Raw genomic sequence first — 12,871 nt, 5'->3', positions numbered from 1 at the left:
TTCAAAACAGTTTTATTATATAAAGTTTTTTTTTTGGAACAGACTGTTAAAGAGGTACATTCAGCTCAGAATGTAAGAGTCTGAGGGTCCTGACACAGAGGACATGGCTGTCATGAGCACCACACCCTGACAGTTTTCACCCTCAGGCAGTCTTACACCTTTTTTTTTTTTTTTTTGACACTTTACCCCATTTTCTTACAAAATAGCTTGGAAAAAGTTTCATTAAAAATACAGTCGACATTTCTTTTTGTTTTCAGGCAATTATGACAATCAATCTGTTATAAGCTGTGAAAATAGCATCTCTGATGTAATTTAAAGGTATCTGACACATTGCAAGCAGGTCCCATTCACCCATTCTAATTCCGAGCTCTATACACACAGACACACAAACAGCTGAACATGGTACAGTATATGCACCATGACTCAGAGTAATAAGACTTTATCTTAAAATGCACTGCTAAATGGCTGTGTAACCTGGACATTTGCACATAAATCTTTAAAATTAAATAAAATAAAAAAAGAAATAAAATGCAACATAGAGCTTTTATGTATATTCTTTTCTTAAAACAGCAATAAATGATAGAATAAGAAAGTGCTCGTAGGTGAACTGAAATCTGGGCTTAAGATGCTTGGCATCATAACACAGTCAGAGGTCTAACACACGCCACTGCTCTCACAGTAATGCACAGATAGCTGGTTTAAATCGGTTTAAGCCGTAACGGGGCACAACGCCTTCCAGATCTGAATGATTTCAAATTTCAAACAACAATGGAAAAAAAACAACAAAAAAAAAAAAAAAAACATGCCAAAAATCACTGCCCACTTTGGGCTACTAGCAAATACATACATATGCAAATAATCATTCAGCTTTCATTAAAGGGCGTATTGAGATGTGACCTCGTGCACGTTCAAATATTTAACCAACCGAGTTACGTGTGAAACGCTGGTCTAACAGCTATTCCTGCTCTCAAACCTCAGATTAACCCAGCATGTGGGATTACACAGGCTAAACTTACTGTTCCTGAAGATAAAAAGATACATGTCATAAAAAATAGAGCCTTTGTGACTAAAACTACTTAAATAAATATGTCAAATAAAATCACACCATCAAGGGAAAATCAGTACTAATCGACATGGTGATAGAAAATAAGGCAGGTAGAAATGGAATGTAGGAAGAAGCGTAAAGTAGGAAGGGTAAAAAGAAGACAATGCTATGCTTATGTTGAAGGCTAAAACAATAAAGAGTGAAAACTGATCCTGTGCCAATACGGAGAGAAAACACTGGCACTATGTTCTAAACTCTGTTTGAATATGTTTTAATTTAAAGGTTGTCACAGTCTATCTTTCATAAAATGCATTAAAACACTATCACACGTCCAGGACTGGGTATGGAGGAGAGCAGGCACTCCCAGGAGTCTTTTTTTTTGTTCCATGCAAACACTTGATGGACATACACAACCACTTATCAACAATTAAACCATAATCCAATGTCTTAGTGATCCCTGCATCATTAGAAACTATGATTTGCACCCGAATTTATAACTGAAATCTAACGAATAGATGGCACACATTAGAATATGTGATTTGACCACACACACACACACACACACACACACACACACGAAAAGATGTTCACACCTCTTGCTTAACAAAAGTAGACACACAGCATGGTGAAAGGCTTTGTAAACCAGTAGGGTCAGGTCCCATCAATACAGCATGTTCAAGAAAGCCCACAATCTTGGATATCTGACTTAGCTAAACTAAAACCCTGGAAGGATAACCAGCTGGGACGATGGGAAATGTGGCTCTGGTGACAGCTGTTCCCATGCAGGAGCAAGAAGTGGCGCATGGTTCATGGAAAGATTGTGGGTGACGAGTGGCACGTGCTATGAGGACCAGCGCCACAGTGTGCAAATGTGAAGTCATAACATAAAGAATGAAGGAAGAGCAAGAAAAAAATAATACTCGAGTGCTGCCAGACTGCTGGATCCAGGCCTGGTATGAAAAGGCTTTGTTGGTTTGATATACATGTTCATTTGGTTGCTCAGAATTTCTTGTCTGTTCTCTTTTTTTTTTGACCAGGCAGGAGGATACTCAGCCAGTAGTTCTTCAGTAGCGTTCTCTCAGAAGCTTGTAGGACAATGTGGTGATGGTGGCGATCTGTAATAAAAATAGAAATACACAAAATGACAAATCAATCATTCTTATGCGAAAGCATGGGTTTCCCGAGCTGAACCACCACCGATGATGTTCACAGCAAACATCGGAATAGGGGGACATATGTGACCTTGACTTTGACACATCAGGGGTGTCGCTACCACACACGCTGGTTTAAGACTTTCAGAAACTGCTGATGTCTTGAAATTTTCATACAAAAACAGGCAAAGATTCCTTTGTTGATATGAGAGGTTAAACAAGACTGGCTTAAATTGACAAGAATGCAAAAGTACACTTGAACAACCACTACAGCTGCCAATCATAGGTGGACTAAAAGTTCTATTTATTTATTTTTTAGTTGTTTTTTTGGGGCATTGCAATTTTTTATTCAGTTCAATAGCATAAAAATGTATTGCCTGCTTTGTCTTAAGCAGCTACAGTACATTTCCTGCGGGGTTTTAGAGTTATTAAAACCTAATTAAATTATTTATTAAACACTGAAATGCTGTGTAACTCAGGTTGTGGATCGTTTAACTATCAGGTCTTATACCAAACAATAATCAGTTTTTTTAATTGTGTGTGTGTGTAAGTAAATCATCTGCTCCATACTACCATCCAGTAGGTGGCAGCATTGGTAATGCAGAAACTGCCCATAAACTTTAATGTAAATGATTTGTAGTTTTTGTTTTTTGTTTTTAGACCATTAACAGTTGAGAATTTACCTAATTTTAAAGGTGTTAATTGATTTTATATCCAAAACTGACCGATTACAAATGACTATTATATCAGTTTAACTGGTACTATACTACTGTTTACAGTTAAAGGATAAAATAAGACCTACAGATTCTTAATTCTTGTTCAGCATTATTTCAGGTTTGGATTTGGTCTTCCACTGTTGTACCTCAACATCTACATCAAGGTTCAACATGCATTTTAAATGTTTTTCTATCCATCACAGTTGTAAAAAGTGGTTATTGAAGTGGCTGCGTTCTTCCTGTCAGCTTGACCAGTCTGGCTTATTTTACTCTGACCTCTCCAAACAACAAGGTACTGTAGTCCCACCCATGCAACTGCTGCTTACTAGATTTTTTTAGTGTTTGAGTGTTTGAGTGTTTTACTAAACCCCAAGATTTATTACCAGCATCCCAAAGAAAACCACCACATGAAGTTGATCATTGACTTAAACACATCAGCTTGTTTCTAATGAGATTGGAACTGATTAGACCATAGTGTGATTTTGAGTTTTGAATTGATTTGTTAGCCAGATTGTGCTGCTGAGGTCTGTGTACATTGTGTTTTTCCGTTTTGTATTGTAATTTAAAAATCCTTGGATTTAAAGTGAATATCAAAAGTCTGGTTTCACCTTCAATATGATACAGCAACCAATAAAATTGAAAACACAATACAATAACTCCCTCCTAATATAGCACTTAGTTGTTTCAAAAGTCCAGAGTCAACCAGTTTAGCACATCCTGATATTGTAATCTACTCCTCCACTATTCCACTCTTCCTAGATTAATCAGATTGTAAAAGGATCTCCTGTGCAGTTCTCAAGTCATTCCATTCCTTCTTCAACTGTCTAACACAGGCCTGTATGTTGTGAGCCAAATAGACACTGGTATTTGAAGCTATTCTTGAACAGAACCCAAACCCCCAGGGAGGAGAAACAGCTCTATAGCATGATGCTTCCTCCAGACATTGGCAAAATTTGGGCAATAAGCCATCACGAATTCATGGCAAACAAAACCTAATAGAAATATGCCAAAATATGGCAAAGGATTTTGACAAAATTTAACAATGTTCTACCAAGAAAGAGATTGTAGGTAAAGCCGAAATGTGAAGAATACAAAAGATTGCAGAGAGGAACCAAACCTTGCCAGAAGTTATCTTTTTGTTTTTACTGATTCCTACAGGTAATTTAATGTACTGTAGTTGTTTTTCTCGCAGCCTCTCTGATAAGCCCCCTCTTAGTCAATTTATCAATATTGGAGGGATGTTCTAATGTGGTTCCCCATTTTCTCCACTTGTTGACGGTGTCCTTTACTGTGCTCCATCGTACATCTATTGTTTAAGCAATTCTTTTGTATTCTTTCATCAGTAAGATCTGTGCATGCTTTGTACGCTCTTTGCCTCAAAAGTCAGATAAATTAATGTCAAGAAAACAGCTAATCTTAATTAGGGGTTAGCCTCAATCACTGAAAGTATGTTTATGATAATAACATATTTTTAAAGATGGGTTTAAATGTGATTGGTTAATTCTGATGACAGTCACATGCCCAATTACAAAGCAGGTTATTATTGTTAAGTGAATTCTTTTTCTATCTTAAAATGCTTATGTTTTTTTTTTACACTAATTCTGTTGCATTAAATACTGACACATTAACATGATTTATCCAGTTTTTTTCCATGAACAAATACATTTTCAAAAGAGGTTTTTAGACTTTTTATATTCACTATATAATATATATATATTTTTTTTTTCCCCCCATTTTTTTGTTATGAAATGAAAAACTATTAAGCACAACGTACACAGACCTGCTCAGAGCAGATCACTGGCATCAACAGCATCACTTTACCTGTCTGCATGAAGGAGGGCGTCCTCTGACAGCTGAGAAGAACAAAAAAGCGGATTTAATGCTGGTGAGTAAGCCATGCACACAGACTCGTCTACAGCTGACTCGGTCACCATGCACACTTTCAGAAGCAGGCACAAAGGAAAATTTTGTACAGCACTTCATTCAGAAAGTTCATGGTAATGTTTCTGTAACCTAGTACATGACATGCGGATGGCAGGTTAGGAATTGCATTGAGGACACATGCAACACACAAGACCACACAAATTAAACCGAGGGAGGAAAAAAAAAAGCCAAATTCAACCCCACATTTAAACAATAACAGAGACAAGATCATGCAGACAATTCTGCAAAGTATGTATGTTTATAAATGACATGAAACACCCAGACATCCAAGTACAACATACACATACACACACAAAGAACCCTGGCCACGGAAAGGCTTCCCAGACCAACACAGCTGCAGAGGTTTTAGTCAGTTAACAATCACATATTAGTTATGTACCCAATCACAGGGATTACTTTCTGTTTGAGCAGAACAAGCAAAAACTTTATGAAAGGAGGGATTCTCTAAAAGGTTGTAATCAACATTTTTCACCAAGATTTCATTTCATAACTTACTTTAAACGGAACAAAAAGCATTTCAGCCTTTTTAATTTTTCTTTATTTATTTTAGAATGAGCGGTTTATCTGAAGACATAACTGACTGGGTAGCACTGAGAGTAGAAAAGCCCAGTTAGCGTAGGGGCAGTAAAAAGGGCTGTAATTGGTAGGTCTGGTACCTGTTCATATCACAGTATTGGACTCGTCTGAAAAGGTTCTCATGAGCAGAGGCCTGGCTGAAGACTGGCTGCCCCTCACACCCGAGTGAGCCGGCATCTTCTGAAATGGTGGGGAGTGTGTGAGACACCATGGAATAAATGTGCATATGTGTTTGTAAAGTTTAACCAAGACAGACGGACAGACACATACACACACACACAGAACAGATGATAATGCCATAGTTCGTATTACGTCACCCTTTATACAGCCTTTTTACTGTTTACAACCACTGAAACCAACAGTCGGAATTAAAACACGATTAGCTGTGATGCATTTACATTGTGTTTGAGATGTTTTGTTATATTCTCTGGATGGATACAAGCAAGTAAGAGAAACTAATAATAAAATAGTCTCTTGTGATATAGGCAAACAATAGTTTAAAAAAATATATTTATTGTTATTATTTTAAATTAATTATTAAACACAGCAAATAATAATTTTAATTTAAACAAACAATAATAAGTTGCATGGAGGAAGGTTGATGTATGTTATGTATGTGCCAGGACTTTAATGTAATTACCAACTGTAAAATGCACTGTTAATTAATTTAAAATCCTCACAATATTAAAATGATTTAATGCAAATAAATTCTAATACATCAACTTCTTTCATGTGACACATGGTGCATCGAATTTGACAAATTCTAAAACTCAAAGTTGTAGATGCGCAAATAAATAATAAAAACTTCTAGAATCATTGATTGATTAACTATAGACTTTCGCTTTCTCCTGTATGTTCTACATTGTGGAGCAATACCGAAGACAATACAATTTTTTTTTCTTCAAACTCCTTCTACGGTAATTAGCCACTTTTGCTGTGAGGACAGGTCTGCACACTCTCAGCCAGCTTCATTAAAAGATTTTTACCAGTGATAAAGTAATTCCTGGACACACTGAGCGTTGCTGGCTGTGCAGAGTGTGCAAAGCATTCATAAATGTAAACAGTGGCCAGAATATAAAACAAATTTAGTTTATATTATATATATTGTATTATGTAATGTACAAAATAAATAAAAATCCTTAAATGAGTAGGTATGTCCAAACTTTGCACTGGTACTGTATGACTCTTTACACTATTTATAACTTACAGCGGGGCAAAAAAGTATTTAGTCAGCCACCAATTGCGCAAGTTCTCCCACTTAAAAAGATGAGAGAGGCCTGTAATCATAGGTATACCTCAACTATGAGAGACAAAATAAGAAAAAAAAATCCAGAAAATCACATTGTAGGATTTTTAAAGAATTAATTGGTAAATTCCTTTGTAAAATAAGTATTTGGTGACCTACAAACAAGCAAGATTTCTGGCTCTCCCAGACCTGTACCTTCTTCTTTAAGAGGTTCCTCTGTCCTCCACTCGTTACCTGTAGTAGTGGCATCTGTTTGAACTCGTTATCAGTATAAAAGACACCTGACCTCAGTCACACTCCAAACTCCACTATGGCCAAGACCAAAGAGATGTCAAAGATCACCAGAAACAAAATTGTAGACTTGCACTAGGCTGGGAAGAGTGAATCTGCAATAGGTGAGCAGCTTGGTGTGAAGAAGTCAACTGTGGGAGCAATTATTAAAAAATGGAAGACATACAAGACCACTGATAATCTCCCTTGATCTGGAGCTCCACGCAGTATCTCACCCCGTGGGGTCAAAAAAATCACAAGAACTGTGAGCAAAAATCCAAGAACCAAACGGGGGCCCTAGTGAATGACCTGCAGAGAGCTGGGACCAAAGTAACAAAGGCTACCATCAGTAACACACTGCGCCGCCAGGGACTCAAATCCTGCAGTGCCAGACATGTACCCCTGCTTAAGCCAGTACCGACTCTGAAATTTACTAGAGAGCATTTAGATGATCCAGAAGAGGATTGGGAGAATGTCATATGGCCAGATGAAATTAAAATAAAACTTTCTGGTAAAAACTCAACTTGTTTGGAGGAGAAAGAATGCTGAGTTGCACCCAAAGAACTCCATACCTACTGTGAAGCATGGGGTTGGAAACATCATGCTTTGGGGCTGTTTTTCTGCAAAGAGACCAGGATCTGATCCATGTAAATGAAAGAATGAATAGGGCCATGTACTGTGAGATTTTAAATGAAAACCTCCTTCCATCAGCAAGGGCATTGAAGATGAAACATGGCTGGGTCTTTCAGCAGGACAATAATCCCTAACACACCGCCCGGGCAACGAAGGAGTGGCTTTGTAAGAAGCATTTTAAAGTTCTGGAGTGGCCTAGCCAGTCTCCAGATCTCAACCACATACAGTAGAAAATCTTTGGAGGGAGTTGAAAGTCTGTGTTGTCCAGCGACAGCCCCAAAACATCACTGCTCTAGAGGAGATCTGCATGAGGAATGGGCCAAAATACCAGCAACAGTGTGTGAAATCCTTGTGAAGACTCAAAAAACATTTGACCTCTGTCATTGCCAACAAAGGGTATATACCAAAGTATTGAGATGAAATGTTGTTATTGACCAAATACTTATTTTCCACCATAATTTGCAAATAAATTCTTTAAAAATCCTACAATGTGATTTTCTGGATTTCTTTTCTAATTTTGTCATAGTTGAGGTATACCTATGATGAAAATTACAGACCTCTCTCATCTTTTTAAGTGGGAAAACTTGCACAATTGGTGGCTGACTAAATACTTTTTTGCCCCACTGCATTTCACAGTGCTGACATTTAAATAGTTTATTAAATACAGTTTTATCATAAATCTTGAACCACCCCATATTCCTTAATATTTTTAGACAGACATTGTTGTATTTTAATGTAGTCTTGAGGAAAAGTTCTCCGGGGCTAACTGACAGACTTTTTTCCATTTCATCTTCAGTCTGGTTGCTACACCTGACCATTATCAAAAGAATGTTTGTTGTTTGTTAGGCTACAGAGTGACCTATGAATTATTCAAGCATAAAGAAAATAAATTAGGGCATGAACCAGTGAGAAACAGGTACAGATGATGACAAATGATCAGTGATTAGTACACTGCTGAAGATTGAGTGGTTGGAAAACGAAGAGAGGGGAAATTGGGTTACTGCTGAGGTCGTTACATAAGCAACCAATTTTTAAATTGTAACTTTGGGCAACCTGTTACATTAAAACGTGTTCCCATTTCCTGAATTGAATCTAAATAATCAATTTAATATGGAAAAAAATGAGGAATCGATGAGTTATTCCAAAAAAGAACGTTGCATAGATGTAGAAACAAAACATATTAGATACTGTTTTCCAAAAGCAGTGAAAAGAAGCTCTTTGCAAGATAATACAAAGAATTAAGATTTCACAACAAATCAGAACACACACAGTCTGACTCACAGATGTAAATTCTACCACCTCAGTAGCACCAAAGTGGTTCCATATAAAGACCAGCGTATTTTTCTCATTTATAAACACACAGAAATATGCAGCATCACAGACACAAACTTAATACACACACTCTTGGTAGCTGAAAGTAGCGTTGTATATAAGAGTGTAGACTCTGCTAAGCACGCATGCAGGTGTATTCTGTGTATACGCGTGCTGCATTCACCTAGTTATGCATGCACGGACAAAGCAGGTGACTGGGGAACAGCCGGCTGAGAGCTCACACACTGTGGTGCGCGCACACTATTTAAAAGAACATCCATCCATCCATCCATCACAGAAGACTGGTGTATGAACTCATGAAATTCGTTTGCATTGCCTTTACACACCCACAAACCACCTGTGCATTTGAGCATTAAAGAAGGCCACCAGACACCAGGAACAAGTGCACCAAGCACCAACCCAAGAGACTTTCTGGACTGCAAACCCAAACAAATGGGTGGAAAAGACAAGGTATGGACAGCAGGCAGGCAGGACACAAGAGGAAAAAACAAACAACCACAAAGAAGAGAAGGCCAAGAGACCTCAGTCACTCCAGGTAAAGCTGTGAGTGCTGGTAGTCTGTGACAGCATGAAGATAGTGGATGTCCCAGAGGAAGGAAGCCGCTGCTTCTTCTACAGCACCAAAACACAAGAGAGGAACAGAAGAGGGGGCAGAGAGAGAGAGAGAGGGAGAGAGAGAGAGAGAGAGAGAGAGAGAGAGTAATATCAAATAGAGGAGAAATGAGACAGGGGAAAGAAACAGACAAAGTAAGAGAGAGAAAGAATTAGAAAGGGGTCAAAAGTAGACAATTTCAGGCAAGTTTGGGAAAGCGGAAATTAGAAAGAAAGAAAAATAAAAGAACAAGCTAAAAAGACAGCATGTCTCTTCTACAGTGTCCCGTATGTGCAAAAATATCCTTTATAAGAAACCTGTAAAATATTAGCAGTGAGATTTACACCTTCATTGCAATAAAGCACATGGAATCAGATCAAAAAATCCCAAGAGCTCTGTTAGAGTGTGACAGAACAATTTTAAAAATATATTATCAATGGCAATAAACCAAATAACATTATTTTTATTAAATGATTTATTGACTGAATAAATGTTTTTCCCCTGATTTTGTCGTATCTTATTTCCCCCTTCCGTCACTAGGGGTCTCTTGCATCAAGGATACTACTCAATCAGGGAGGTCCAAAGACTATCATGTGTTTCCTCCGAATCACATGACGCCAGCTGACTACATCTTTTCATTTCTTTTTCAAACTGATCGCTCATGCAGGCTTATAAAGAGAAAGAATGGAAAAAAAACTGAACAAAGATCATAGAATATTCCATTCGATGAAGAATGCTACAAGTTGTTTAGAAAAAAAAACGAAAAAAAAAAAGATATGCAGAGGTTGAATAAGAGAGAAGTCATAAAATGCAGATGATGGATTATCAAAGGAGGAAACTGAGAAAGAGGGAAGTACCTGTTGAATGCGAGGGGTTTTGGGCTTACGCAGGACCGCAAGTAAAATTTCAGGAAGGAGACTGAGGAGGATGAGGAGGATGATGACCAGCCAGGCAGACACCGAGCTAAGCAGGTTAGCAAAGACAAAGTACATCCTCTGCTGTTTTAGGAATGGCCTAGGAGAAAGGGGAAAAGTGAATGAGTGAATTGTGGTATTAAAGCATGCATGTACAGTTATTCTAAAATACATCACAATTCAGCATGCATAATAATGGACAAATATTATCAACTCTGCATTTACTATAACATATTGTGAATGTCAATCATGTTGGTGTTACTGAGGAATTTTTCATTCAAGCAATATTTTGAACAGTGTAATAATATTTAAAGACATGATAAAAGCTCAGGTAGTTAGCTTGTGTAGTTATCAGTCTACAAAATAAAAAAATTATTAAAAAGTATACAATTTACACATTCCCTTACCAGATTATGCCTCCCCAGAAGAAGCTGAAGAACACATAGAAGGCCAGTGAGCCCCAGATCACAAAGTGGTTGATCCACGTCCAGTGTCGTGTGTCCAAGGCCAGCTGAAAAAGAAAGAAGATCAAATTGTGTGCATTTTATCACGATACAAAGACAAATCTAAAATTATATAAATAATCCAACAGATATTTCCAGTGCTAACCTTTAGTGTGACAGTAAAAACAAGGACTGTAAAAATCGTTGTTCCATAGGACCAATTTCCAAAAACCTGACAAAAAATAAATAAATAAAAAATACAAAAAAGTGAGGATAAAATAGGCACGTCATAGCTAGACACAGCTTAAAGAACTGTTAAAGAACCCAGAAATGACACTGACCTGGCCATTGTCCTGCAGTGCTGGGTTGGTGTACAAAAATTTGACACCAAAGAAGAAGACAAGTCCCTGGAAAAGCCCCAATATGGTCCAGCAGACGAATGGGCGCCATTGTAACATAGCATTCTTTGCTATCTGCCTAGAGAAAGGATGAAGATATAAACTTGGAGAATAAAAAAATAAAACTGAACGCTATGCAAACCATAAATGTATACCATCATGTCGAGAAAAAAAGGCTCCTAACCTTCGGAAACACCTTATTACACTTTTGCATTAAAAGTGACAGTGATATTATTTAGACCAGCTCAGAACAAACTGAACTGTACCTTATTATTCAGAGTTACCTGATGAATTTATAACACTTATTATAATTATAATGAAATGATAAACCAGTTCTAGTTGAAAGTCCAGTTCAGTGAGCACTTTTCGGCTTAGCTATTAAATTGTGGGCTTTTACGGTTTTCATTCAGTGCAGAGATGAACTGTTAACAGTTGATTGCACATACACTACAATTTTACAATTGCCGTTTTGTTTCTTTCACTTTAAATTGCATTGCCAATTCATTGGAATGTTACACAATGTAACAAACAAAAATATAAAATATTTTTCTTCAATTTTGCCTTATAAAAATATAGCAGACCTAAAATGTGTTCAGTCTTGCCTTAGCCTTGCTATTCAGAGTACACAAGTTTAATAAGCTCATCATATTCATCATGCAAGAAATAAACTAAACAAAACTGATTGGGATAAGTTAAATTGAACATTATTTTATAAGCTGTCTGACAATAAATTGGGATCAATTCAATACGGTTCAACTGAGAATTTTGCAGGTAAACACCCTCAACTAAGATCTGCTCTACTTTCTGTTTCTGACCATTGACTACTTGAGCAGAAAATAAAGAGTAATAAAGGGCCATCAGAGTAAACATTCCTTACTGAAACTATGGTTACAGTGTTACATATACAGTGTTGGTCCCCTACTGTATTTGCCGCTGTAACAGCCTTGACTTACTCAGAGGAAAAAGATTTCCTCTAGATATTCACAACTAGAAACGTGACTGTGGGGATTTGTGCTCATTCAGGGACAAGTGCATCAGTGAGATGATACTGATGCAAGCTCAGTGTTTCCCCACATATAGAATATACTGACAACCGCCCAAGTATATTTGCTGATCTGATGCACCCGGGACAGTTCCCTCTCGCGCTAGAAGAATACACATGTACAGGAGTGGTAGCCCCAGAACGGTGTACTGAGTAAATGCAGCAGATGTTATTATTATTAAAAATATTGTTTTGTCAAAGAAACAACCAAAAATAACCATGAAAACACGTGATCTTATTAATCTGTGCTGTATTTTTTTTTTGTTTTTTTTGGCCTACGAGACCCTTTTTAAAAAAACAAAACATTTATTTAATTTATTCAACTTCTGGGCCACATCCAATCAAGGCCCAAAGTTTTCAATGTTTTTTCCCAAAACCACTTAGTCAAAACTTTTGCCTTATGGCAAGAAACTCCATCATGTTGGAAAAGGCATTGTTCGTCACCAAACTGTTCTTGGGCAGTTGGGAGAAGTTGCTCTAGAAGGATGTTTTTGTACCAGTCTTACTTCATGGCTGTGTTCTTACGTAAAATCGCTGAAAAGCGACCCCACACATAAATGGCTTTACTG

The 12,871-nt window shown here is 37.3% G+C and overlaps 1 protein-coding gene across 5 annotated transcripts in view; it reads right to left on the bottom strand.

Moving 5' to 3' along the window:
- atp11c (ATPase phospholipid transporting 11C) overlaps positions 1–12,871 on the bottom strand; it is a 70,912-nt gene continuing 58,041 nt past the window's right edge. The window contains exons 25-31 of one of the 5 annotated variants that reach the window (XM_053505765.1): positions 11,204–11,339; positions 11,029–11,094; positions 10,827–10,930; positions 10,363–10,519; positions 5,513–5,612; positions 4,734–4,765; positions 1–2,160 (exon numbers count right to left, since the gene is read on the bottom strand). In XM_053505765.1, the coding sequence (XP_053361740.1) occupies positions 5,517–5,612; positions 10,363–10,519; positions 10,827–10,930; positions 11,029–11,094; positions 11,204–11,339 (559 nt within the window). In that variant the 3' untranslated portion in view covers positions 1–2,160; positions 4,734–4,765; positions 5,513–5,516. Of the gene's footprint in view, positions 2,161–4,733; positions 4,766–5,512; positions 5,613–8,237; positions 9,526–10,362; positions 10,520–10,826; positions 10,931–11,028; positions 11,095–11,203; positions 11,340–12,871 lie in introns of those variants that run through there. The other 4 variants (XM_053505766.1, XM_053505768.1, XM_053505769.1 and 1 more) reach the window with 4 other exon arrangements.

Source organism: Clarias gariepinus, chromosome 10, assembly GCF_024256425.1.
Source record: "Clarias gariepinus isolate MV-2021 ecotype Netherlands chromosome 10, CGAR_prim_01v2, whole genome shotgun sequence".
In the NCBI taxonomy this organism is placed as follows: domain Eukaryota; kingdom Metazoa; phylum Chordata; class Actinopteri; order Siluriformes; family Clariidae; genus Clarias; species Clarias gariepinus.
The sequence above is the reverse complement of the archived record's forward strand: the minus strand, read 5'-3'. Positions and strand labels throughout refer to the sequence as shown.